The following is a 25,585-nucleotide window of genomic DNA, read 5'->3' on the forward strand; positions in this document are numbered from 1 at the left end:
TCTAAGTCATCCAGTATTACACCAGACTTCTTGACCCTTTTTGAATGAGGCATCCTTCTGTGACATCCCATCCATCCAAGGTAACTTTACACCACAGGCAAAATGACAACCCGTTCAAGGAGATATTCTTCCATTGCCACATCCCATAACCCTCATCCTATGAGATATCCTTCCGTCAGTTCTTAAAGTACAGATTATCTTAATCTGCTGTTCCTTCCACCTTATTTAACTCCTCCCCCCCAAAAAAAATTCCTACACCACAAGTTGCACAACTGCTATTTTTCCAGATATCCTTCCATTTCAGATTAGATGATACTAATTCCAAAAGGCATCTGCCTGCAACAGTCAAACTTTCTCCACAGGTTACACCACCTCCACAAGATCTCACTACACTGCATCTCACAGGCTCACAGCGCTGCATGCACATGCACACATGCACACACACACACACACACACACACACACACACGTAATTCATCCCCACCAAACATGAACATCCATTTATATGGATGGACACTTACTGGTCATCTCCAACTTTCTTCACCCAGGCCATATCCCTCTCCGACTGACTAGTTGCGAGGTCCTATGAAACATTAAGACAGTCCCTGTTATAATGGGGTGGGAGCAGTGGGAAGAAGAAGGAAGCACAATCCCATATTTCCATAATCCCCCAATTCAACAAGGGAAGCCCATCAGAAGGAAGATCAGTTCTGCAACTGGAATGTATTATTTAGTTAAGCCATCTCCATCCTGCCAATTGCCCATAAGGCCTGAAAGGTGGCTCACAACAGAAAGTAAAATACAAAATCACCATAGAGGGCAATACAAAGATATGGAGCATAACAGCAAGCAGAGCCAGATGATGTGGGTTTCCAGCAGGATATACTGCAAAGCTATCCAGTATATCTCTGAGGCCTCAGGGAGGCTTGTCCACACTAGCCCCTCACTGATCAAGCCATTCAAAACGTAAATGTACTGCCTTCAAGTCGATTCTGACTTATGGGGACCCTATGACTAGGGTTTTCACGAGGCTGAGAGGCAGTGACTGGCCCAAGGTCACCCAGTGAGCTTCATGGCTATGTGGGGATTCAAACCCTGGTCTCCCAGGTCGTAGTCCAACACCTTAACCACTACACCACACTGGCTCTGAGCTGTTCAGCTCAGACCAATAAGCAGAGACCTGGTGCCCTGAATAAACAGTGCCTGCACAGCATTGTCTGAATGACTCAAGTTCATGAATCAGGCCAATGTAAGGGGAAACAAAACTTTGAAGGGGGAGATTCCTTCTTGACTCCACACATACAGCGCTCAGTGCAGTGGAAGCCAGTCCTTTAGGGCACATGGTGCATAGCCCCACCACCCTCAGTCTGTTCTCAGCCAGCCCCTGCCTGCCTGCCTGCCTCCCTGCCTACAGACTGACCAGGGGGTGGCACTGGTTATCAGCTGCCTCCTCCTTAGTCTCAGTGTTGCCCGTGTAGAATACAGCAGGGAGGAGGATGGGGGCAGAACTAGAATTTGTTGGCCCTGCCTGTCATTGGCTCTAACCCCACCTACTGTTGGTTTCTCTGTCTTCTGCCCTACCAGTCCCAACAGGTGCCAGTCACATTTGGCTCCGGCCCGGTGCCAGCCAGGTGGACTGGATGAGGGCCCTTGTGGCTCGGAGGGTGGAGCTTCCGCTCTGCAATCTCCACCAGCATCGGGTTGCAAGTCACAACCAGACAGTAGCACGGATCGCAGAGCAGGAGGTCCACTCTCCCAGGCGATACCACCCCAGCGTGTGCTTAATTATGCCTAGCCGCATCACCTTTTGCATCATTGCACGCCTGCCATCACCCAAGACGGTATCGGGGGCGGCAACATGTCAGCATGCGTACTTGTCGTCACTGAAAATGGCAATGAGGTGGTGTTGACACCCCTGCTGCCAACTTAGGTGATGGCAGGCATGCACACTGACATGGTGACGCAAGAGGTAATGCGACTGGGTTTTTAAAGTGCACACATGCATGTGCGGGGGGAGCCATGGCAGTCTGGTGCCCACGGGCTCACAGTGGTCTGGCGCTGGCCCTGACTGGCTCAGACCCTCAATGTCCACAAACCTATCAACTCTTATCATAGAAATTGCACAGGGGCATGAGTCAACACCATCCCATATCCAATCTCAAGTTGTGACAGGACCCAATTCCCCAAAGAAAGCCAAAACAATCTTGGGCTGGAGACAGACAACAGTACTGAAAGCACCTTGAGAGAAGCTTTATACCCCCTAGTGTACACGCACTTATTTCTTTTAACCAAAGCCCCATCTGCACTATACATTTAAAGCAATATCAAATACTTTAAACCATCATGGCTCCCTCCAAAGTATCCTGGGAACTGTAGTTTGTTAAGGGTGCTGAGAGTTGTAAGGAGACCCCCCTTTCCACCTCACAGAACTACAATTTGCAGAGTGGTTTAAAAGTCAACCCCTTTCCAGGGAACTCTGGGAGCTGCAGCTGTGTGAGGGGAATAGGGAGGTCTCCTAACAATTCTCAGCACCTTTAACAAACTACAATTCCCAAGATTCTTTGGGGGAAGCCATGACTGTTTAAAGTGGTATGATATTGCTTTAAATGTATAGTGCAGATGGGGCCACAGAGTCAACTTTCATCAAACAGGTTTTTGAAATACAAACCTGTGAAACCTATTTACCAGAGGTGAAACAGGAATTTATTTATTTATTATTTGATTTATACCCTGCCCTTCCTCCCAGCAGGAGCCCCGGGCAGCAATACAGATTGTTGAAATACAGAATGAGTATACTGTGTGAGTGTCCATCTCTAGTTCTTTTGAAAAAAATACCATGCCAGAACTATCATCTCACTCCAGCTTCAACCAAGCCACAACAGTTCATGTGGTTATATCGGCTCCCAAGCCATCCTCAGCCACCACACAATCTAGTGATTATTTGGAAGATGGAAGATGTGACCTGGGTCTTTCATGGATGGATACAGCCACAGTGATCTGACAGCTAGCTCCTCAATTACAGTAGCATATTTTAAGTTACCATCGCCACCAGAATTAGTTCTGGGTTGTTTTAGCAATATCCATGGACAAACCAATCATATATTATGTACTTTATGTGACTGTGCTCCCTGTGATAATCAGAACACATTGCATGGGGGCAATTTTGACTCCACCAGATTTTTTTTTTTTTACAATAATTTTTATTCAGATTTCATAAAACATACAAAACAAAACCATAAAACATTCAAAGACAAAAAACAAAATCAAAAATAGTTAGACAAAAAAAAAATAAAAAGTAAAATATTGACTTCCCATTTGTCACAGATCAAATCAGTTATAGGTCTACAATGTATAACAATCCTGTCTCTTAAATCATATTATAAAATCACTTTCCTCCAGTAGTTATCTTACTTAATCATCAAATCTCATAAACATTACTTTATTCTTTCCACAAAAAGTCAAAGAGAGGTTTCAATTCTTTAAGAAATATATCTATCAATTTTTCTCCAGAAAAGCATGTCGATTAATCCATCTCATTAATAATTATAATAATCTTATTGTCATAACCATAGTCAAAATAAACATTTCGATTAATCCATCTCATCAGAATCTGTTAGGTTCAATAATTTCAATAGCCATTATTCTATTATCCCTATTAGTTCCATCTTCCATCTTCCATCTTCAATAGTCTTGTTAAGTCCAGTAATTTCAGTGTCCAATCTTCCATTATCAGTATTCCGTAATAATCTTGCTGTCATAACCATAGAAATATTAACTTCCCATTTGTCACAGATCAAATCAGTTATAGGTCTACAATGTATAACAATCCTGTCTCTTAAATCATATTATAAAATCACTTTCCTCCAGTAGTTATCTTACTTAATCATCAAATCTCATAAACATTACTTTATTCTTTCCACAAAAAGTCAAAGAGAGGTTTCAATTCTTTAAGAAATATATCTATCAATTTTTCTCCAGATAAGCATGTCGATTAATCCATCTCATTAATAATTATAATAATCTTATTGTCATAACCATAGTCAAAATAAACATTTCGATTAATCCATCTCATCAGAATCTGTTAGGTTCAATAATTTCAATAGCCATTATTCTATTATCCCTATTAGTTCCATCTTCCATCTTCCATCTTCAATAGTCTTGTTAACTCCAGTAATTTCAGTGTCCAATCTTCCATTATCAGTATTCCGTAATAATCTTGCTGTCATAACCATAGTCATATAGTAAGAGTCTAATGGGAATTCCCTCTATCCCAAATATTTTCTTGCCATCCATTCTGAATAGGTTGCTGGAATACTGCAGTAAAATCATATCTCTGTTCTTTTTTACAAAATGTACTGGCTCATCTCTTGAAAGTTTTTCCCTTGTCACATGGCTGCAGTTAATTCCATAGGTTTTCTCTATATTAGGCTCCATCACATCATTCCAGTCCAGAAGATTGTCCATGCCATTGATAACTTTATCTCTAATATCTTCATTAATTTCTTCAGAGATAACATTGAATTCCAAACAGTAGATTTTATTTCTAAAATCCATAAATTCCAAATCTTTTTCCTGTTCCACGTTTGTTCCAGGCTCCAGGGTCTCCTCTCTCACAGGGACCCCTATTTCTTTAAACTCCTGGATCATTTTGCACAATTCAATTTTCAGCTCCTTACAACCCTGTCGCAGGGTTCGTTTCGTTATCTCAATCTCATCCATTATTTTCTGAAACCTAGTTACTTCCCGATTCTCAGCCACTTTCTTGATTGCCATTTTAAAAGAAAAATATAAGAGACCCACTTCTTATTTCAGCAACAATTGGGTTAATACTCCAAACTTGATGACATCACAGTATAAACAGAGCAGCCAGCCTTATCTCACTATGCTTAGGAAAACAAAATGTAGTTCCCAGGATCGAAACAATTAATGGCGTCGTCAGGAAACAGATTCGTCAAAATAAAATAAACCAAAAAGAGAGTAGTCTCAGACAATATAATATTCTTCAGAATAGAAATCAGGAATAGAAATCTCTCTTCTGTGTATATCTTTAGAATGCAAATCCAGGACAGCTTTTTGCAACAAAAACAGAGATAAGCTGTTAATTAGTGCATAGCAGAGAAGAGTTATAGCTCACCGAAAAGATGTCCAAAGCCGATCAATCTGGCAAATCTCCTTTTACTGCAACAGTTTAAGTCAAATAAAAAAATATAGAAAGAAGGGTGCTTGCCTGTTAGTCCGTTCTCTCTCTAAAGAAAAGATGAACGTGTCGCTTTATCAGATAGAGCTTGTTGAAAATCCGTCCTTCTTTGTCGGCTGGACTTCGTCTCATAAATCAATGAAATCTAGTCCTCCCAACAAAAATAGGCTTTGAGGTTAATCTCTTCGTTTCTCCCTGCCCGGGAGAAGTTTCATCAGTCAAAAAAAAAAAGTTTTGACTGATTTATATCTGAATAAGCTTCTTTTGCGGCGGGAGCCCGTCCCAAAAGCAGGCACAGGCTAAGTCACCCTTCCCGGAAGTCCCCGACTCCACCAGATTTGAGATGCACAAATATATCCTTAATCAATTGATGAAAATGTCTTCAATCCTAGGGTGCTCCCCCCCCCCCGCCAAAGAGACCATTCTGATATTTTTATACTTATATTAATTTGCTGAGAATATGCCATCTTCTGGTCCTTCTTAGCAAAGAGGCTTGGGAAAACCAGAATCTGCAAAGAGATTATTCCATAATTTAACTGCCAATCAAATATTCTGATTTCCAGTCTAAATTTGTCCTTGGCTAGGGTGTAGCTGGGGGCTTTTTGAATCCAAAGTCTTCTTCAGACAGATGAAGTGTTGGCTTCACCTGCTTTTCAACAATCTCCCTTGTATTCAGCAGGAATCCATTTTTATTCCCCATGTTGCTGGCCTGCAACTCCCATCAGCTCTAGACAGCATGGCCAAGGGTCAGGGACAATGGGAGCTATAGTCCAGAACACCTGCAGGGCCACAGGTTCCCCATCCCTGAAGTATATCATCTCTCACCAAACATTCACTTGCAGGTATATCCCAGATTAGATATATTAGGCATTAATTCCTGAGAAAGAAGCAAAGCTACTAAACAAGAGCAGCTTTAATTTTACCAATCACCTGTTTTGCATGAGTATTGGGCAATTAATCCAGAAATGCATTATTTCAACCACAGCATGTATTTTATTCAAATTAATAACATCCCAACTTCAACTTGGAGCTCACATATTAGAATATAACCTGACAATAATCTGTATTTCTAGAATCTGTTAAATGAAAGCCTCTGTCTATTAATACATTAGCTTATTCTTGTTTTGTAGTCAAAGCAACAGTTTTCACTCTTGAAACTATAACCCGCATTCTTAATAATTTATATATAATACATACAAAATACTATGCTGCAGTGAACTGATCTTTATCACAAGTTAGCTGTATATATAGCTGAAAGGTGTAAAAGTAAGCTTCCGATGTCCTGGGTCTCACAGCCTTCTCAAAAACCACATGTGCGCAACAGACTTACACCGAGTTATCTGGCCTTGATGTTCCCAACAGCACTCTGGGATTTGTGGTTCTACAAGGGCTTGAACATTTCCAACAGAGAAGTCACCCGCACAAAACCACAAATCTCCCAGATTCTCCACTGAGCCCAAAACATCCGCGTCAATCTAAAAGAGGTCGAAGTTGGTAGTGCAGATGCTTCCCAAGACTGTCCACTTCTTAAAAGCTAGGAGTGCTGTCATCATCACTCCCAGGGTTTTTTTTTCCAGAAGTACTTTGTGGCCCCTTTGTTTTCTCCAATCCTCCATGTGACAAGTGGCTATGGAGCTGAGGAGGCCACTATATAATTTTCATTGTTTATATTCCCACCGCGTTGCCTTCTCCCAAGAAAAATGGCTTGAAAGTTACCTGAGCCCGAGTTTCCTGCAGCTGCTTCACCTCTGCCTGCAGTCTCTCACATTCAGCCTTCAGCTGCTCTTCCCGGTGCTGGGAGTTTTGGACTTCCTGCCTTGTCTCCTCCAGCTCCACTTCCAGCCTCTGCACCTCCAAGCCTTCCACCTGTTCCAGGCCCCTGGGGCTCTGCCAGTTCATTGAGCGATCCAGTACTAGGAACAGGGAAACAAAGATGCGGGGGGAGGGGAGACAAATGAAGTTAATGGGCATGTACAGAGTGGAGGACAGGCATTCAGATCTAAGTTGATGCTATTTTGAAAATCATGAAGCAGCCATTTTGGTGTGTGTGGCTTTCGATACCATCGATCATGGTATCCTTCTGGGCCGCCTTGCTGAGACGGGACTTGGGGACACTGTGTTACAGTGGCTTCAGTCCTTCTTGGAGGACCGAACCCAGAAGGTGGTACTGGGGGACTCCTGCTCGACCCCTTGGCCATTGACCTATGGGGTCCCTCAGGGCTCAGTTTTGTCCCCTATGCTATTTAACATCTACATGAAACCGCTGGGAGAGGTTGTCCGGGGTTTTGGGGTTCGGTACCATCAGTATGCCGATGACACTCAACTCTGTTTCTCTTTTCCACCTGAAGCCAAGGAAGCCGTACAGGTCCTAAACCAGTGCCTGACATCAGTGATGGACTGGATGAGGGCAAACAAGTTGATTGATTGATTGATTGACTGATTGATTACATTTATATACCTCCTCATAGCCGAAGCTCTCTGGGCAGTTTACAGCAATTAAGATGTTTTACATTGTTTTTAGATGTTTTAAACATTCCTGCCTTAGGATAGCCTCTTGGGCATCTGAGGAGCCAATTTAACAGAAGTATTAAAAGACTGGAGAAAATATATTTTTTCCTGTGGCATTGTAAAGCCCTTAATTTGTAGTTAGAGCACCAACAGAAACATCCCAAAGGTGTGGGAAGAAGGTATTTTACAGGCATGAAGACAGTATATAAATATTTTAAATTTAAAAAGTTACATATTAATTATAACATTCCTGAAGCCAGAGACAGATTGAGTGCACCATTCTTGTTTGTGGGCTCCTGCAATCCATCACCCACCCCTATTTTAGCTTAGTATCTGGGGCCCACAAATGAGTAAATATGTCTTCTGAGGGCTAATATTATACAGTTAAAAGACCTTGCACATGCACATTCTCAGATATCAAGAGTATAAGCTTCATTCTCTACTGCATAGGAAAAGTCTTGGAACATTCAGAAGGTTTCTTATCCACATGGGCTCTTTGGTGTCTGAGAAGGGCCGATTTCAAAGAAAAACATTTCCCACACTCTATGCATTTATTTGGTTTCTCTCCTGTGTGGACCCTCTGGTGTATCATGAGATTAAATCCTGATAAAACAGAGGTACTCCTGGTCATTCGGAGGGCAGATCAGGGAATAGGGATTCAACCAGTGCTGGATGGGGTCGCACTCCCCCTGAAGTCTCAGGTTCGCAGTTTAGGTGTACTACTGGACTCAGCTTTGAATTTGGAGGCCCAGATTACTGCTGTGTCCAGGAGTGCATTTGCCCAATTAAAACTGGTGCACCAGCTGCACCCATTCCTGGAGCTGCCTGATCTGACTAGGGTGATGCATACCTTGGTTACATCCAGCTTAGACTACTGTAATGTGCTCTACATGGGGCTGCCTTTGAAGACTGTTCAGAAACTTAAATTGGTACAAAGAGCTGCAGCCAGAGTGCTAACCGGAGCTGGTTACAGGGACCATACAACTCCCCTGTTACAACAGCTCCACTGGCTGCCAGTTTGTTTCCGGTCACAATTCAAAGTGCTGGTTTTGACCTACAAAGCCCTATACGGCTCAGGTCCAGGCTATTTGGCAGATCGTATATCCCTATGTGAATCTGCCCGGGATTTGAGATCTTCAGGTGAGGCCCTTCTTGTGCTCCCCACACCTTCACAAGTACATATGACAGGGACACGAGATAGGGCCTTTTCAGTGGCCGCCCCTAGGCTATGGAACTCCCTTCCGAGTGAGGTGCGATTAGCTCCCTCCTTGTCGTCTTTCCGGCGACAAGTAAAGACTGTTTTATTTCAACGCGCATTTGGGATAGAGAACGGCCAGGATTATGTGTCATAGGATGGGTGACTACATTATGATCTTATTATTTTAAATTATCTGCTGTTCTTAAACGTACGTTTTATAGTTTTTAATTTTTCTCATAGTTTAATTCTATTTTTAATTCTATACATTTCTATGTTTTAATGGTGTGTTATCTTTTAGCTGTAAGCCGCTCTGAGTCCTATTGGAAAAAGGGCGGGGTAGAAATAAAGTTTATTATTATTATTATTATTATTAATATAGAAATAACTAAATAGTTACAAACTCCATTGTAACTGTGTTACACTATGTATCCTGCCACTCCCATATGAACCTACGTGGGCCTTAGGATCCTCTTTGGAAGCCCTAGTGGGTGCTCCTGTCAAATAAAGTGAAGCGGGTAACTGCTAGGGACAGGGCTTTTTCCGGAGTGGCACCCCAGTTAAAGAACAGTCTTCCCAGAGAGGGTCACCTGGCACCATTTTTGTAATATTGTTGGGGCCAGGTGGAGACTTTCTGTTCACCCAGGCCTTTTAAATAAGTAATCTTGGACTCTCAATTATTAAATCTGAGTTTTATCTTTGGGGGAGGTGCAGTGACTTTTGTTTTTGTTGTATTTACATTGCTTTTGATTTGATGGTTTTAGGTTTTGCCTTTAATTTGTTTTTGTTTTTTTAACTTATTTATTTGTAGGCCAGCCAGAGAACTTTATGTTATGGGGCAGCATACAAATACCACAAAATAAACAAACATTAACAAAACTAACAGAATCATCATTAATTGTCAAAATGGGGCATACAGGATAAAATCGTCACATTATCATTGTGAGATATTATTGGACGAGGAGACCTGAGTTCATGGATGCTTGCCATGTTCAGTCTTTACAAGACATTGCTACAAATGTGTGTATCCTTTGATTGAGATGGGTGAGGTGGTCTGGCAGAGTCTACTTTTTTTGTTGAAAAACGTAAAGCTGTGCCATGCTGAGAAAAATTCGTCTGGTTTTGATCACATGGAGGCTGGTGATGGAGGGAGAACTGCACTTGGAATATAGCTGGCACACTGTGTTGCCACATCAAAAGGAATGTGAACAAGTCCAGCTCCAGATTTTAAGGGACCATAGGCAGCTTGGTCTAGCCACCCCTTTCATTTCTGACAGTGCTCCAGAATGAAGGGAAGTTAGAGGCTTTCTGGGAAATGAAAAGGATGGCGAGGTCCAGCTCCTGGCACTGCTCAGAATGCTGCGGAATATCTGTTTTTAAAAGAGGGCCCAAGGCAGACCTAAACAGTGCGCCCTGCAAGGACACTGAGGTCCTGGCAGCTGTCCAAGTATGCCAGGTGCTGACACTAGCCCTGCATGCACAGGTGGCTGCTTGCATTATAGAAGGTACATACCGCAAGGTTGTTCTCCGCTGTCCCTCAAAACCTCTCCAGCCACAAAGTAACCACTGATTGTTTCCTCACCTGTGGATTAGAGCAGCCTTTCCCAACCTTTTGGTTCCCAGATGTTGATGGACCACAATTCCCATAATTCCTGACCATTGGCGATGCTAGCTGGGGCTGATGGGAGTTGTAGCCCAACAAGGTTGAGAAAGGCTGGATTAGAGGATAGGGCATTCAAGCCAGGGTGTGTCACTGCTAAGTAGGCTTGAGCTCCAGCATCTTTCATTTAACAAACTAAGCATCCCTTCTGATGTACCCACAAGAACTTGACTCCGTATCTCCTGACCTAGGCCAACATGCATTTCAATGCTCCCAGGAGTTGGCAAGCTGCCATCACAGCAAATTTGGGAGCCTCTGCAAAACCACTCACCTTGCTAAAAGGTGTCAATGTGCAGTACCTTCACTAAAGAATAACCTTGTAATCTTGGTCCGTCATAGGATATTCATTTTTTAAATTTCCCACCATTCCAGCCTGTTTTTTTTTTTTTCTTTTAAAGGGAGAAAGTTTATTTTGGGAATTCTAGGGAAATAAGGGTCAAAGAGTTTTTTCTGCAACCTTCTGAAAATAAACCATGTTGCACATACAAAAAAAGAGAGACAGAGAGTCACAGCGCCATCTACTGGGTGAAAAAAAAACAGTGCCTCAACACAGACAATCCCCAATCAAACTCATAGAAAATTGACAAACTGGATTATGCCAATCTGATTAATTAGGTTCTTGTCTCTGAATGTAAATGTACCCCATTTTTCCAATCCCCTGGAAATATACCCCAGGACACCTTGGAAACAGTTAATGCAGTCATCATTTCAGCCAGCCCGTTATTCCTGATTAGGGATCATCTTTGACTGTTAATCAGCAGGAATCCAGTTTTATTGTTTTTCAACTAACATGGGCAATCCTAGCTCCAGGATTCAGGAGGAGAGCTGCATGCATAACACTCATTTGCTCACACAATTTCCCATTCAGCTAGGGGTATTTGCACAGAAGCCATCCTCCTTAATTACTATAAATAATGACACTAAGCATTTATAGAGCATATTTCAAGCCATTTCTCATATATTATTTGGCAGCAGAATCCTATGCATGACTACTCAGTGGGTAGTTCAATGGGACTTACTCCCAGGTAAGTATGTATAGGACTGATCTGTAGAGTAGGCATCCTTGTAATAGGCCAGTATTCTTCCTAGGGCTACTAGGAGCTCTGCAGGGTTTCAGACAGGGAGTCTCTCCCAGTCCTACCTGGAGATGATGGGAATTGAACTTGGACCTGGGACCTTCCGCATACAAGATAGATGCTCTACCACTGAGCTACAGCCCAGTGTCAGTTTAGTTTTAGCTAATCCATAAATAAATAAATAAAATTGCATAGGACTAAAAAAACCACTCTGAGGGAAAAGAGCATACTCGCTTTGTTTTTAGATGATGTATATCTTTGTCATTGTAACTGGAGTTACATTATTATTTATTTTATTTAGGTTATCATTTTCCTGACTTACAAAATAAATCCAAGGCAGCTATCAATAAAAGCTAAAACAATAATAAAAGTCACCACAATAGCACAGCAACAACAATCATAAATACCTAGCAACAGCAGTCAAAAAATTTAAAATTAAAATGTGGGGGGGGGGGATAAACAGGGAAATATTCAGCCAAATCCCTTGTTAATAACCAGGATGTTCCTAGCCTCCTAAAACAACAAAGCAACAGGCCCTAGCAAACCTCAATTAGCAAGACCATTCCATAGGTAGATTTGGGCCTATGTACTTAGGATACCCTTTAGGCTGCAGTTCCAACCTGAACATGAGCAAGTAACTTCACAGACCAATGGGGGCACACCAGGCTGTATAATATCTTCAGATCCGAGTCAGTTCCTCAGTGTGAGCAACTTGTTTGGTCTGGTCTGCCCCTTCCTCCAGAACCTGATCACCAGCCTGCCTTCAACCATATCAACCGACTCTGAACCTTGTTTGCTGGAGCCAGGACCCCTCAACTGTGGCCTGCATCAGAGTTTGGCTAATCCCGAAAGGTCATAGACAGGCAAAGGCTTACCAGGGTTATTCCCATTCTGTGTGAGGGAAAAGAGGGGATCCCTCTTTTACAATGATGCTTGCTATCTGTATTTTTAACTAAATCTGTCGCTCAATTATTTTGGGCACCTTTTTAGTCAACTAAAATGTTGCTAAATTGATTAATCCAACCAATTAACCAATTAAACCATGGGCAGCCAACTTGGTGCTTTCTAGATGTTGTAGGACTACAACTCCCATCATCCCTGACCATTTATTATGGTGGCTGGGGACGATGGAAGTTGCAGTTCCAGAATACCAGTATGGCATCATATTTTGCTTACTATAACTCTCAGACCTTAGCCAAACTTAGCACCAGATTTTGCTTACTACTACTACACCAGCAAACAAATTTCAAAAGGTTACCCCTAATTTAAACATTATGGCCCTAATTCCTGCTATTTATTACTCATTTTGTAGATGAGGAGCTATGGCTGAGAGATGGCACATGACCTAAAAGCAGCCAGTAAATTCATGGTTGAGATGAGATTTGAGTGGAGCCCTCCCAATTTAGGATCTTTGTCAGTGTACTGCACTGTATCCTTAGCATATTCAAGCCCTTCTCTCAAGAGTGAAAGTTGCAACCCTCCTCTCAATCTAGACAATATATGGAACAAATGTCCTGTCAAAAGTGGGAATTGGAAGAGTTGGGGGGGGGACAGCCCCTGTCCCGAGACCAGAAATCAAAAGATTCACCATGGCTGCCGTGAAGCGACAGGTACTGGACTTCTTGATTTTGCAGCTGAGAGTTGAGGTTCTGGAACGAGTTGCCATCTCTCTGCCTCAGCTGCTGCTCCAAGCTTCGGATCCGACTCAGATGCGTCTCAACCAGAGCTCTCTGCAGAAGGGAAAGGGCAACAAAGGATGGAGAGAGAGAGATAGCAAGAAGTAATCGTGCACTTTGCAGCCCTGAAGTCTTGTCAACGAACTGCCGTTAGACAGCTCCTGAATTTAAGGCCTATTTTCCGTCCTCCCACTCTGAAATCTTCACATCCTTTGATCATGATCAGCTTCTTCTTCACTCTGGGATCCTAAACATGTCACTGACTTTCCTAGAGTTTAGCTAATCAGTTCAAAGCAAAACCCAGTTATTTTATCTACCAGGTTGCCTCTTTTCTCTCCTTCTCTGTTTCAGCCTCTTTGTCTTTCTCATTCATTCTGTATAACCAGATTCTCTTTTTTTACCCCGACTCTTGCTCTCAAGCTTACTTTTTCCTGTTCTTCTGAATGGGTTTTTTTTTTTTTTAAACAAGCTTCAATTTCCCTTCCCTATTCTGCCCTTTCATCTTCATGATTTTTACTATTGTACAGAGCCTAGTAAATGAGACACATTCATGGATGTTAGCCAAGATGGGAAAACACTGATTGAATCTTCTTATTCAGAAGCAGTTTACCTTGATTAATACACATTAGGGGACAGTTACCTCAGTTACATCTTGCTTGTGAGCTTTTGGAAACTAGATGATCCTGACCTAGCAAGGGCAATTGTTATGTTCTTCACTAGAGCACTTTTACAAATAATAAATCATTGTGATGTTAAAGATGTGTGTGTGCGCGCTTGTGAGCAACAATAGCCAGAAGCACAAGCTCTGCATAGGGACAAGATGTCTTACTCCCAGAGGTCAAGAATCTGTCTCAAAAATGCATTTGCCTCCTTTCAGGCCAAAGCCTGGAACTCAGTGGCAGAGCAGAAGATCCCAGTTTCGATCCCCAGCTTCTCCAAGTAGAGCTAGGACAGGGCCCTGTCTGAAACCATGGAGAGCTACAGCCAGTCAGTGTCAACAATACTGAGCCACTATTGTAATCATTGGTCTGACTCTTATGGGTCAACTCCCCAAGCTGCAACCTCAGAGTTAGGGGGAGTTCCCACTTTTCTTCTGGCAGGGCCTCTGCATCTTGAACAACTGCATGAAAGTCTGGTTCAAAGTAATGCAACTAGAGTATTGAGTGGTGCTGGCTATAGGGAATATGTGGCCCCTAACAATGCAATCCAAACCATGTCTACTCAGAAGTAAGTCCTAATGCAATCAATGGGGCTTATTCTCAGGTAAGTGGGGTTAGGATTGCAGCCAACAGTTTCACTGGCTACCAGTCTATTTCCAGGTACAATTCAAAGCGCTGGCTATGAATTACAAAGCCCCACAGGATCAAGTTATCTGAAGTCACATTCTCCCATACCAACCTGCTCAGGTGTTAAGATTCTTGGAAGCCTGCTAACATCTGAAGTACATATGGCAGAAACTCAAGACAGTGCCGTCTCAGTGGCTACTCCTAGTCGCTGGAACACCTTGCTAAGGGAGACCTGGCTAACCTTGTTTCTGATGATCTTCTGCAGGCAGGCAAATACATTTTTATTTCCACAGGCCTTTGACTCATAAACTGGTTTGTGAAAGGGGTGGAAATCAGTTTTAACTGGTTGCTTTTGCATTCCCCTCAAAAGATTACACCCCTCCTAAAACAACCCAGCAACATCTGGTTGACCATGGTTGGAGGACAGGAGGTGAGGCTAAACGGATTATTAATGTGACCCGAAGTTAAAGTTTTTATAATTATTTGGGGCTTCTCCACCCCTAGGAATCATGGCAGATGTTTTTAGGGGGGGGACACCAATTAAAAACATGCTGTAAAATCAGACAAGGCAAAAGACTTTCTTACTCCCTACGAAGCTTTAACCATGCCATGCAACGCCAGCCCAGCTGAAATGAGAAAAATGTTCTGTGTGATTCAGAAAGTGAATCCCCCGGGCGGGACTTTCTGCCAACTGTCCAAATGTTCATTTTAGATCAAAGTGTGCTGCACGGAAAGCCAGGGCAGCTGCACACCTGGGCATCATCTCATTTTACAGACTCCTCATGCAAACAGGTACATGCAACAGGGGCTGCAGCATGCCTCGCAGCCTCAGAGCAAGAATGATAAGCAAAACCCACCATCTGCCCCAGCTCCGACTCAAGGTCAGTCTTCTCCACACACAGCTTCTCATAGGCTTGGATCATCTCACCCAGCTGTTCTTCTCTCTCCTTGCTTTTCTGCAGCTGGTGAGCCGGGAAAGAGAAAAAGGCAAAACCCAAAAATCATGGCTCAGCAAGAGCAAGCAATATCTGATCCTGGGATTACCTGATCTCAAATGCTCACTCCATTTTTAGATACTCATGCCATCTTCTCTCCCAGATTAAGCTCAAGGGGAAACCTTTCTTTTAGTTTGGATCAAATCTGATTTGAACAGCCCTGATTTGCCAGCCCTTGAATAAATCATGAAGCTACTTTCTTAGAGCAAGGCTAAACTGCCTGACCCTTGTGTCAATCAGGAAGCCACGAGTGCATGCACATCCTTCCTCAGAATAGATTAAAAATTTTAAAATAGTTTTTTTTTAAAAAGAGCCAAACATTTGAGCAGATAACTGTGTGGATAGTTAAAAACAAAACAAGGTGGACAGCCCACGTGAAGCATGAGGAGAAGGGGCAACAATCTACACTGAATTTAGAGCCAGGTACATGTGTCATTTGAAAAGTGAAGTGGAAAGCAGAGCTTGCCTCAAGGTGAAAGAATGCCCACAGATGTGCCTGTTTTCATGTGAGAGAGGCTTCATTTTCCCACATAGATTTTTTTTATCATTGTTACTTCTGATCTAATAGGTCTTGCAGGTTTTGACACAATACAAAAAAACCTGCCAAGCTTATTTACCAGAGTTGAAAGGTGGGATGGATGTTCACTCTGTAAGCATCAAATACCTCTTTTCAAACTGCCTTCAGCTCCTGAAAAACATATATGACTGACTGTTCCCAGCCAAAGTTGGTCCTCTGCCACCCCCTTAAATTCTAAAGCAGTTCTGATTTCTGCCAAGGAACTGAATTTCTGAAATTGCTTATAAAATATAATAACAGTAATAAAGTGAACTCGTCTAGTTAGATTTAGGGAATGCAGAGAAAAAATCATTTTCAATAGTAGAGTAACTGAAGATTTTCAGAAAAAAGGCATGGACAAAATATAAACACAGATCTATTACTGTTTTGATAAAATTGGTGAATCACCTTCAATTTTGTGACAATATCACTTAGTCTTTTCTTGTTTTTTTAAAACTTAAATTAAATTCAGCAACAACAAAGTTGCTGAATTTTTCAACCCTTACTCAAATGTTCCAAAATGCTCAGGACTGAAGTGGGGATTTATCCATTAACTATTCTTATCAGGAAACATGTCAGTATAAACAGGAAATTCCTGAAGCTTGTGAGAGCCACAGTCAAATAATGCTGGCCTACACAGACTAATGGTCTGACTCAGGTTTATATCTTCATCTGCAAGTCAAGACTCAGAAAGAAATCTGTGGTAATTTAAAGTATTCTTGAAAGAATGGCTTTAGAAACACTTGTAAAGCAGCCGTGTTGGTTTTCATAGAATCACAGAATAGTAGAGTTGGAAGGGGCCTATAAGGCCATTGAGTCCAACCCCCTGCTCAATGCAGGAATCCAACTTAAAGCATATTCGACACCTGTTTTACTACAACTTTAGAGAAAGAGATAAGGAGACAGTGACTTGGTTCACACATAATGCTAAATGTGAGGATTCTCAGAGAATAATATCCACACCATATATTTAAAACACATGGCTTCCCCTAAAGAATCCTGGGAATTGTAGTTTGTTAATGGTGTTGGGAATGGTAGCTCAGTGAGGGGTAAACTACAGTTCCCAGGATTCTTTGGAGGGAGCCATAGTGTGTGGACATGACCAAGATCATGACCACTTTTATGCTTCTGCACCTGGTTTGGCTTAGTGCATCGTCCAACCCAAGCTTGTGGTTTGTCTCACTCCAGACAAACCACAAGCTGTAACCATGATTGTTCTTTGGTTTACAGCGTGAGGTTTGTCTGGAGGAGACAGTTGCAATGTCAACTGTCAAACTCTTTTGCTGCCTTCTTGGTGGATTTGAACAAGACAGCTAGCATGCTAGGGTTTGGGAACAGGAAGAATGAATCTCTATTTGTACACGAAATACTCCTTCACTACAAAAATAAGAACATAAAGCAAATAAAAATAAAGCCAGAGTCCAGTAGGCACTTCTCTAGCACCTGATGTCATTCTGGGGGTGGGAAGAAGGACCCCCAAGCCAGTAGCTAGTATAGTGTGGCTAGTGTAGTATACTGTTGCTAGCATAGTGTGAATTCCCTAAATAGCTAGGGATCCAGGCAAGCTTCTCTCAAGTTGCTACATTCCCATTCCCCCCGATTTTTATGCTGTATTTTTATTTAGAATTCTTAAATATTATTTTTGTAATTTGCGGAGTTGCCAGTGCAAATGCAAAACAAACTGTCGAGATCTAACCTTATGTTGCACTACAGTGAACAAATCTATATGTTAGGGAGAGAGGATGCTGCCTTATACTGTGTCAGGCCAACATTCCTTCTAGTTCAGTATTTTCACTACACTGACTCACAGCAGCTCTCCAGGATTTCAGAGGGGGTATCTCCCAGCCATACCTAGAGATACTGGGGATTGGCCCTGGGATCTTCTGCATACAAAGCAGGGACTCTGCCACTTTGCTATGGCCTTCCTGATCAAATAGCGTGCACTCACACACAGCCCTTTTCCTGCTGCTTTACTCCACCTTTCATGCAAGAGGCTGAACAAGCCAGGATTCGGCTCTTACCCATAGCTTCCTGTTATTTGCACACTGCGAAACTATGGATAATTTGTTGTTTATAAGCCATCAACCATAGTTTCTGGGTTTGCACATAAAGGGAATCTACAATTAAGAGCTAAATCCTACATTGTTCAGTTGCTCACTCAAAGGGTGGAGAAAAGCTGCTGCAAAGGATCTTTGTGCATCTGCACTCAACTCATACATATAAGCCAGGAACTCATTGTGCAAGCCAGGCCAGTCTTGCCTAGTTTGAAGGTGTGATTTGAGACGAGTGCAACCCTATCTTCCTGCCTGCCCTTTGCTACCATGACCCGTTCTCCATTGCCAGCTCTGTGCTACAGAATTTCTGAAGCTGAAACTATAGACTTCCCACCTTCACCTCATTTTGCCTTGAAACGCAGTGGAACTACAGAGGTACAGTTGGCAAAGCTTTGTCCATTTCACCTTTTAACAAACTGTAAGTATGTAGGGTGCACTGCCTCACGCTGGCACTGATGCATACATACAAACACCTGCAAACTCCCTGCTCTGAAAAGCATCAGAAATGGCTGCTTTCCTTGGGGAAAGGGATGAAGCAACAGGCAAGTGACATCCCCTTAGCAGTAGCACCAGGGAATTTACTTAAACTGGGGGGCTTTCCCATAATCAAAGTTACTCTTGAACAAGCCCCAACCATTTTGCTCACCATACATTTTGTAGTGGACAGATCAGTCTATTTCTGGGCTGTGTCAGTTTTGTATGTGTTCATTCCATCTCATTTCCACACCAGCCTATGATTCATATATTTTTTTAACCTAACATTTTTTTCTATGCAGTTTACCCTAAAATACCAATTTTTTGTATTTTATCCTAAAATACACACTTTTGTACTTTATTTTGAGCTGAGAACAGAATTGCAAAATTTGGAGATGTGTAAAAACCAAATGATAACTGCATTTTGATCTGCATATTAATCTGGGTAGTGTGAATCAGGCCAGTTTGATCAGCGTAAAGAATAAGGATGAGACAAGATCCTCAGGCATCCCAGGGCACGTTGGCTACTGAGGAGCGTTCCTCCCAAGCCTGAAGTTGCAGAAGTGGGTAGGGGCTGTTACCAGTTCCCCAATAATCCTGCCCCCTCCCCAGATCCAAGCTTGGGAGGAAGGCTTGGCAATTTCCATTTCCCTCCATTTCTCATTTTTCAAACCAGAAGGTCAGTTCTCCACATTTCCACATCAGTTTGCGATTGTTTTAAGTCCTCATGAAAATGCATCAGCATTTTAGTTTGAATTTTTTCTTATATATACATTTTAATAGGCAATTTTGCCTAATATACACATTTTTGCAAAGCAATTTCCCCTATTATAATGTATTTTGTATGTTATTTTCACTAATTACCCTAGTAGATGCATTTTTGTACACATTACTTGGCTGAAGAACTGCAGTGCAAAATTCAGAGAAGCGAAAATTTTGAAGGAGCGTGTTCCAGTTTGTGCGCAGTTTTAGAAAGTGCACGTCCAGCAGATCCACCTTTAAATGTAAACTGAATCAAGTTTCATCTCTACACCTGGTACACTTCTGCCATGCAGGGCCAAACTGGCATGCCTAGCTTTTTCTGCTCCAGAACAGCAAAGGGAGTTTTAATTCATTTTATTTAGAAAATGGATAAACCACTTGCTAAAAATAAATTCTCAAAGCGTTGTACAAGTCCAATTATATATAAAACATGACTAGAATACACAAACCAATTAAAAACAAATATACATAAAACCCTAATTAAAAACAAAGATAAACTTCATAAAACATTTAAAACAAATGTAATCAAGGCCAAATCCACACCATACATTTAAAGTACTTATGCCACTTTAACACTCATGGCTTCCTCAAATAATAATGGGAACTGTAGTTTATGAAGGGTGCTGAGAGTTGTTAAGAGACCCCTATTCCACACACAGAGCTACAATTCCCAGAGTTCCCTAGAAAGAAGGACTGATGGTAAACTACTCTGAGAATTGTCACTCTGTGAAGGGAATAGGGGTCCCCTAACAACTCATAGGCAACATTCACACTACATATTTATTCCACTATTATTCCACTTTCAACAGTCATGGCTTCCCCCACAGACTCCTGGGAAGTGTAGTTTGTGAAGAGTACTGGGAGTCATTAGGAGACCCTTATTCCCCTCCCAGAGCTACAATTCTCTGAATGGTTTAACAGTCAGTCCTATTCCCAGAGAACTCAAGGAACTGTCACTCTGTGAGGGGAATAGGGGTCTCCTAATAACTCTTGGTATCCATACAAACTACACTTCCCAGGATTCTTTGGGGCAAGCCATGACTATTGAAAGTGGAATAATAGTGGAATAAATGTATGGTCCAATGTAGCCTTAGCATCCTTAACAAACAATACTCCTCAGGATTCTTTGGGGGAAGCCATGACTGTTAAAGTGGAATAATGCTATAAATGTATGGTGCAGATGTGGTCCTAGCCACATGTCTGGATGGACTTGCTGAAAGAGAACAGTTTTCAGCAGGCATCTAAAACAGTATAGTGAAGGCACCTGCCTAGTGTCAACAGGCAAGGAGTTCTAGAGCACAGGGGCTGCCATAGTAAAGAAAAGACTTCTCCTTTAGAGTTGGAAGGCTTCCTTGGCCTTTGCTGCAGAGGTGCCGAGTCCCTGCACACACCAGCAGCCAAATCTGGCACACTTTCCACCTCTCTTTTCTGTATGAAAGGGTTATGGGGGAGGGCCTTCCCAGCCATTGATGCTGCTGGATGGGGCAGGGGTAGCACCCTGCCAAACCCAGCTTTTGGCTAAGCTACCAATTCAGCCAAAAAAAAAAAATTGTAGACACCTGGCTCTTGAGCAATGTGCCACAATTCATGAGGCATTAGTTCAATACACCTTACCTACTGCAGACCAAAAAACCCATGAGCGAAGATGATCAAGTCAAGTGCCTTCGCTCTGTAAAAGCTCCTTCTGAGCACGTTGGAAAGCCACGCTCACCTCGCGCTGGAATTGATTCAACTGCTGCTGGAGGTTGGCTTTCTCGCTCTTCAGAAGAGAAGTCTCCTTGGAGTCATAGGATGGGAAGATGCACTCCTCTCCAAATTCACTAATCAGTGGGAACTGCAGGGCAGGAGCACAAGAAAACCAAACATTTACTCCTTTTTATTTTTAAAAAGTGATGAATTAGCTTGCTTTTCCAAATATTTCTGCAATTTGAGGAACAATAGAAAGATGAGCATGCAAAATGGAAAGTAGAGGTCTTAAATACTAGGGGGTTAGCATTAAAGACTAAATGACATGCTGTGGCACGAGAGTTCACAGGCCAAATATCAGGCAGAACAAGAATAGCACAGTCTAAAATACAACTGTTTAATATTACGCTGATATCCTTCCTTTCCACCAAGGAGCTCAGGGCAGTGTACTTGGTTCTTCTACACTCACCCAACATTTTCACAACAACCCTGTGAGGTAGATTAGGCTGAGAGATAGTGAGCAGCCCAAGGTTGTCCAGAGAGCATCATGGCTGAGCGGGGATTTGAACCTGGGTCTCCCAGGTCTAAATCTGACATTCTAACCACTACATTGCACTGGCTCTCACAACAGAAAGTGTTAAATTGTATTTATGTATTGATATCCCACATTTCCTCCAAGGAACTTAAAATAGCATACATGGCCCCACCCTCTTCAATTTTATGTTTATTTTATTTTAATATTTTATATTATTTTTCTGCAACCCCCCATGGCAATGTACAACAGACCAAAACAATAGAAACAGCAACATCATAAAAACATTAAAACCAATAATAAAAACATTACCAACAACAGCACTACTAAACACAATTTTAAAGACCAAATTGAAAAGTTGGGTCTTGACACCTTTCCTAAAAGCCTCTTCACAACAACCCTGTGAGGTACGTTACACTGAGAGACTATCACAGGCTCAAGGTCATCCAGTGAGCTTTAGAGCTAAGTAGCCATTTGAACCCTGGTCTCCCATATCCTGCACCACACTGACTCTGTTGTTTCAAGTTTCCACAGCAGAACTTTTTTAGGGCAGGTTAGTTTCATTCTTGAATTCTGCTACTTGTGCTACCTGTTTGGGTTTGGCCAGGCCTTCCCCTTGACAGATCACCAGAAAATCCCATCTCATCCTTACAAATGGGAGCAAATGCATCCAAAAACTGTCACTCACCTTGATCTCATACATCTTCAGCTTCCGCTTGAGGCTGGCATTCTCCCGCTCCAGGCCTGTCAGGCGGTTCTTGATGTCATCATAGGCTGTGATGAGAGCAAAGTGAGAGGCAGAGCACATCTCACTGGAAAGGTCGGTATTGGGGCTGTCCAACCAGTCATCATCCTGGACCAGAGCATCTTGGGTAAGGATGCTGATGTCATCCTCAAACATGGAGTCCATGGCAGTCTGGAACCGGTGGGCATTTAGCAGGAAACGCCAGTGCCTGACAAACTCCAGCTGTAGGAGATGGCAAGAAACAGGAGAAAGAGATAGCACAGTATACCTCCTTCCTCTGCCTTTTCCCTTCCTTCCCCCCCTCCCCTGGGAGTCTTTGGGTTTTTTGTTTATAAGCCTAGATGAAAGGCCTGTGCCTTATTTTCACTTATGCACAGCCTCTGCCAGTGGCACTGTGAACTGCTGTGAGCCACCTTTGGGGACATTTGTCACCCGGAATGCAGGAGAATAAAAATATAGGGTTGTATTCAATGCTAGTTCTACTCAGGGTAGACCCACTACCCTGAAGTTAATTAACATGACTAACTTAGGCGCATTAATTTTAAAGGGTCTACTCTGAGCAGAATTTAGTTGAATTCAACTCAATCTATTATACATTTTGGAAAGCTGTTTTGTCTTTTCTGTATGTGTTTGGACAGCTATTCCTCTATGTTTGGATACAACTGGATGCCATTTTGAATCAAGATGGCAGACTGAACCTTTCAAACCTGCACTGATTTTAACCAAATTCTGCATGATGGTTCACGTCTATGTTTGGATACAACTGGATGCCATTTTGAATCAAGATGGTGGGCTGAACTTTTCAAAATTGCACTGATTTTAACCTGAGATCAAAACAGCCACTGATGTTTTTGGTTTTTTAGAGTTCCTGAGCAATGCCAGGTACGTGGCTGCAAGTAAATTAAACAAAACAAAACAAGGAAGAAACACTGCTAAGTCAGTTGTACCAAGGAGGATGCCTCATCATCTCAAGACTTTTGCCCATGCCCCAGTTTTCTCCTTTCTCCAGTCAATACCAAGGATACCTTGGCCAAATGCATCTGTCCCTCAAGTTGCTATCATAGAATCAGCTTTTCTTTCTTTCTTTCTTTCTTTCTTTCTTTCTTTCTTTCTTTCTTTCTTTCTTTCTTTGTAAACATAGAGGTGGGACCAATTGGTCTGCGGAATCCAGCTCTTTTGGTGAATCTAAACCATTCTGTTATAAAGGTTTTATGTGTTTTACTTGTTCTTATAGTTGTAATTGTTTGATTTGGGCCCCTCCAGACTGGTGTTTTGTGGCGGTGTGTATTCCGCCACATATTCTTGACACAATATTAGTACATTAGTGGTGGATTTTTTTTCTTGCTTTATTACTTGTTCTAATAAACAACTAATTTATTAGTGCTTCCTCAGTGCTGCCCCATTATTGCTGCCTGGAGGGGCTATAGCATAACAAAGATGAGACAGCCCCCCCCGGCAAATAACGTTCGTGGTATAAAAAGTTATGGGGTTTCAGCAGGAAGATATGGGACTTGCACTGGAATTGAAGCAGTATGTCTGCTCTGAAAGTTTTGAAGGGGCAGTTGAAGGGCGGGTAAGCCAAACTTATAAATAAATATATTTTTGTACTACCTTCCACATGAAATCTCAAGGCAGCACACAATAATTTTAAAATAAGGATCAGCATTAAAATAACAATAAAGAATAAGCTGTAGCTGATCCAGAGCACACTTAAAAATACAAAAGTATAAAGATATAATCAACCAACAGGAATTAAGCACTGGCAAAGACCTGTGCTTAAAACAGATTAAAAACAGGTGTGTTTTTAATAGGTGCCAAAACTTCGTTAATGTTGGTGGTCAGCTAAGGTCAGAGGGGAGGTGTTTCACTGTTTCCATAACGAGGGCCCCACTGCAGAAAAGGCCCTCCCCCTGGTCTCGCCACTAACCGAACTTCCATAGGGTGCGGCACAACCAAGAGGGCCTCAGCAGCTGATGGTGATGACTGAGTAGGGCTATAAGGAAAGGGGCATTCCTTCAGGCACTCCTGACCCCAAGTTTAGGGCTTTGTAGGTTAATACCCAAACCAATGGCGTAGAACTCACTCTGAGGCTGACCAAACACTGGTCAGAAAGCATAATCACACCTACCATGTGGCAATAGGGGCAGCGAAGCAAAGGCTTACTTCTCAGCCTCTATTGCATCCCCAAGTAATCATCCAGTAGAGCTCTTCTGGGTCACCCAGAATCTGGTCTCAACTGCTGGTGGGGATGGGTCTGTGGAGGCAATAGAAACCTCCTATAAACATTTGGCCCATCATTTCGAGGATAAAGTTGCTTGACTCTGCAGCAATTTAGATGCTACCATTATGACTACAGTTCCAGCTGAGGTGTCCAATGCTACGTCTTCTCTGACTTTGCGGAATCACTTTCAGTTTATAAGGCTTGATGATGTGGACTGGATGCTTGCAGAAATGCGTCTAACTACATGCCCTCTCAATCCTCATCATGGCTACTGATATTGAGCCAAGGAAGACTGACTGAGTGGATCCAGGTAGTGGTAAACGCCTCTTTGCGTGAGCGGTGGGTGCCTGCTGCCTTAAAAGTGGCGGTAGTGTGGCCACTACTGAAAAAACAGCCGTGGACCCAATGGATTGTAACAACTCCCTGGGAAAGGTGACGGAGAGGGTTGTGGAGGAACAGCTGTAGGCATTCCTGCATGAGATTCCTGGATGAGACTGATTATCTGGATCCATTTCAGTCTGGGTTCAGGCCTTAGTTTGGGGCCGAATCTGCCTTGGTCACTGATTGGACAATGACCTTTACAGAGAGAAGGACAAGGAGAGTGTAACCCTGCTCCTCCTGCTCAATGGCAATTTTTCTTTACCATTTACCATGGTATCCTTCTGGATTGGCTCTGATGGGCACTGGTGGCACTGTGCTGTGGTGGCTCTGTTCATACCTACAGGGTCATATCCAAAGAGTAGTACTGGAACAATATTACTTGGCTCCCTGATGTTTACTCTGTGGAGTGCCACAGGATACTACCTTGTCCCCAGTACTTTTCAACAGCAACATGAAGCCATTGGGAGAAGTCATCAGGAGCTTTGGAGCATGATGCAATCAGTACGGTGATGATACTCAGCTCTATTTCTCAATTACATCTGAATCAGGAGAGGCTGTGCAAGTCCTGGAGCGGTGCCTGG

General features: G+C 42.5%; 1 protein-coding gene across 6 annotated transcripts in view; it reads right to left on the minus strand.

Annotated features, from left to right (window-relative positions):
* Positions 1-25,585, minus strand: part of TBKBP1 (TBK1 binding protein 1) — a 94,147-nt gene that overhangs the window by 52,140 nt on the left and 16,422 nt on the right. For 3 of the 6 annotated variants that reach the window (XM_061589573.1, XM_061589571.1, XM_061589574.1), the window contains exons 2-7: positions 22,346-22,624; positions 21,151-21,273; positions 15,456-15,560; positions 13,225-13,366; positions 6,914-7,110; positions 522-583 (exon numbers count right to left, since the gene is read on the minus strand). In XM_061589573.1, the coding sequence (XP_061445557.1) occupies positions 522-583; positions 6,914-7,110; positions 13,225-13,366; positions 15,456-15,560; positions 21,151-21,273; positions 22,346-22,567 (851 nt within the window). In that variant the 5' untranslated portion in view covers positions 22,568-22,624. Of the gene's footprint in view, positions 1-521; positions 584-6,913; positions 7,111-13,224; positions 13,367-15,455; positions 15,561-21,150; positions 21,274-22,345; positions 22,625-24,530; positions 24,657-25,585 lie in introns of all 6 variants that reach the window. The other 3 variants (XM_061589572.1, XM_061589575.1, XM_061589576.1) reach the window with 3 other exon arrangements.

This window comes from Rhineura floridana, chromosome 11 (assembly GCF_030035675.1).
Source record: "Rhineura floridana isolate rRhiFlo1 chromosome 11, rRhiFlo1.hap2, whole genome shotgun sequence".
Taxonomy (NCBI): domain Eukaryota; kingdom Metazoa; phylum Chordata; class Lepidosauria; order Squamata; family Rhineuridae; genus Rhineura; species Rhineura floridana.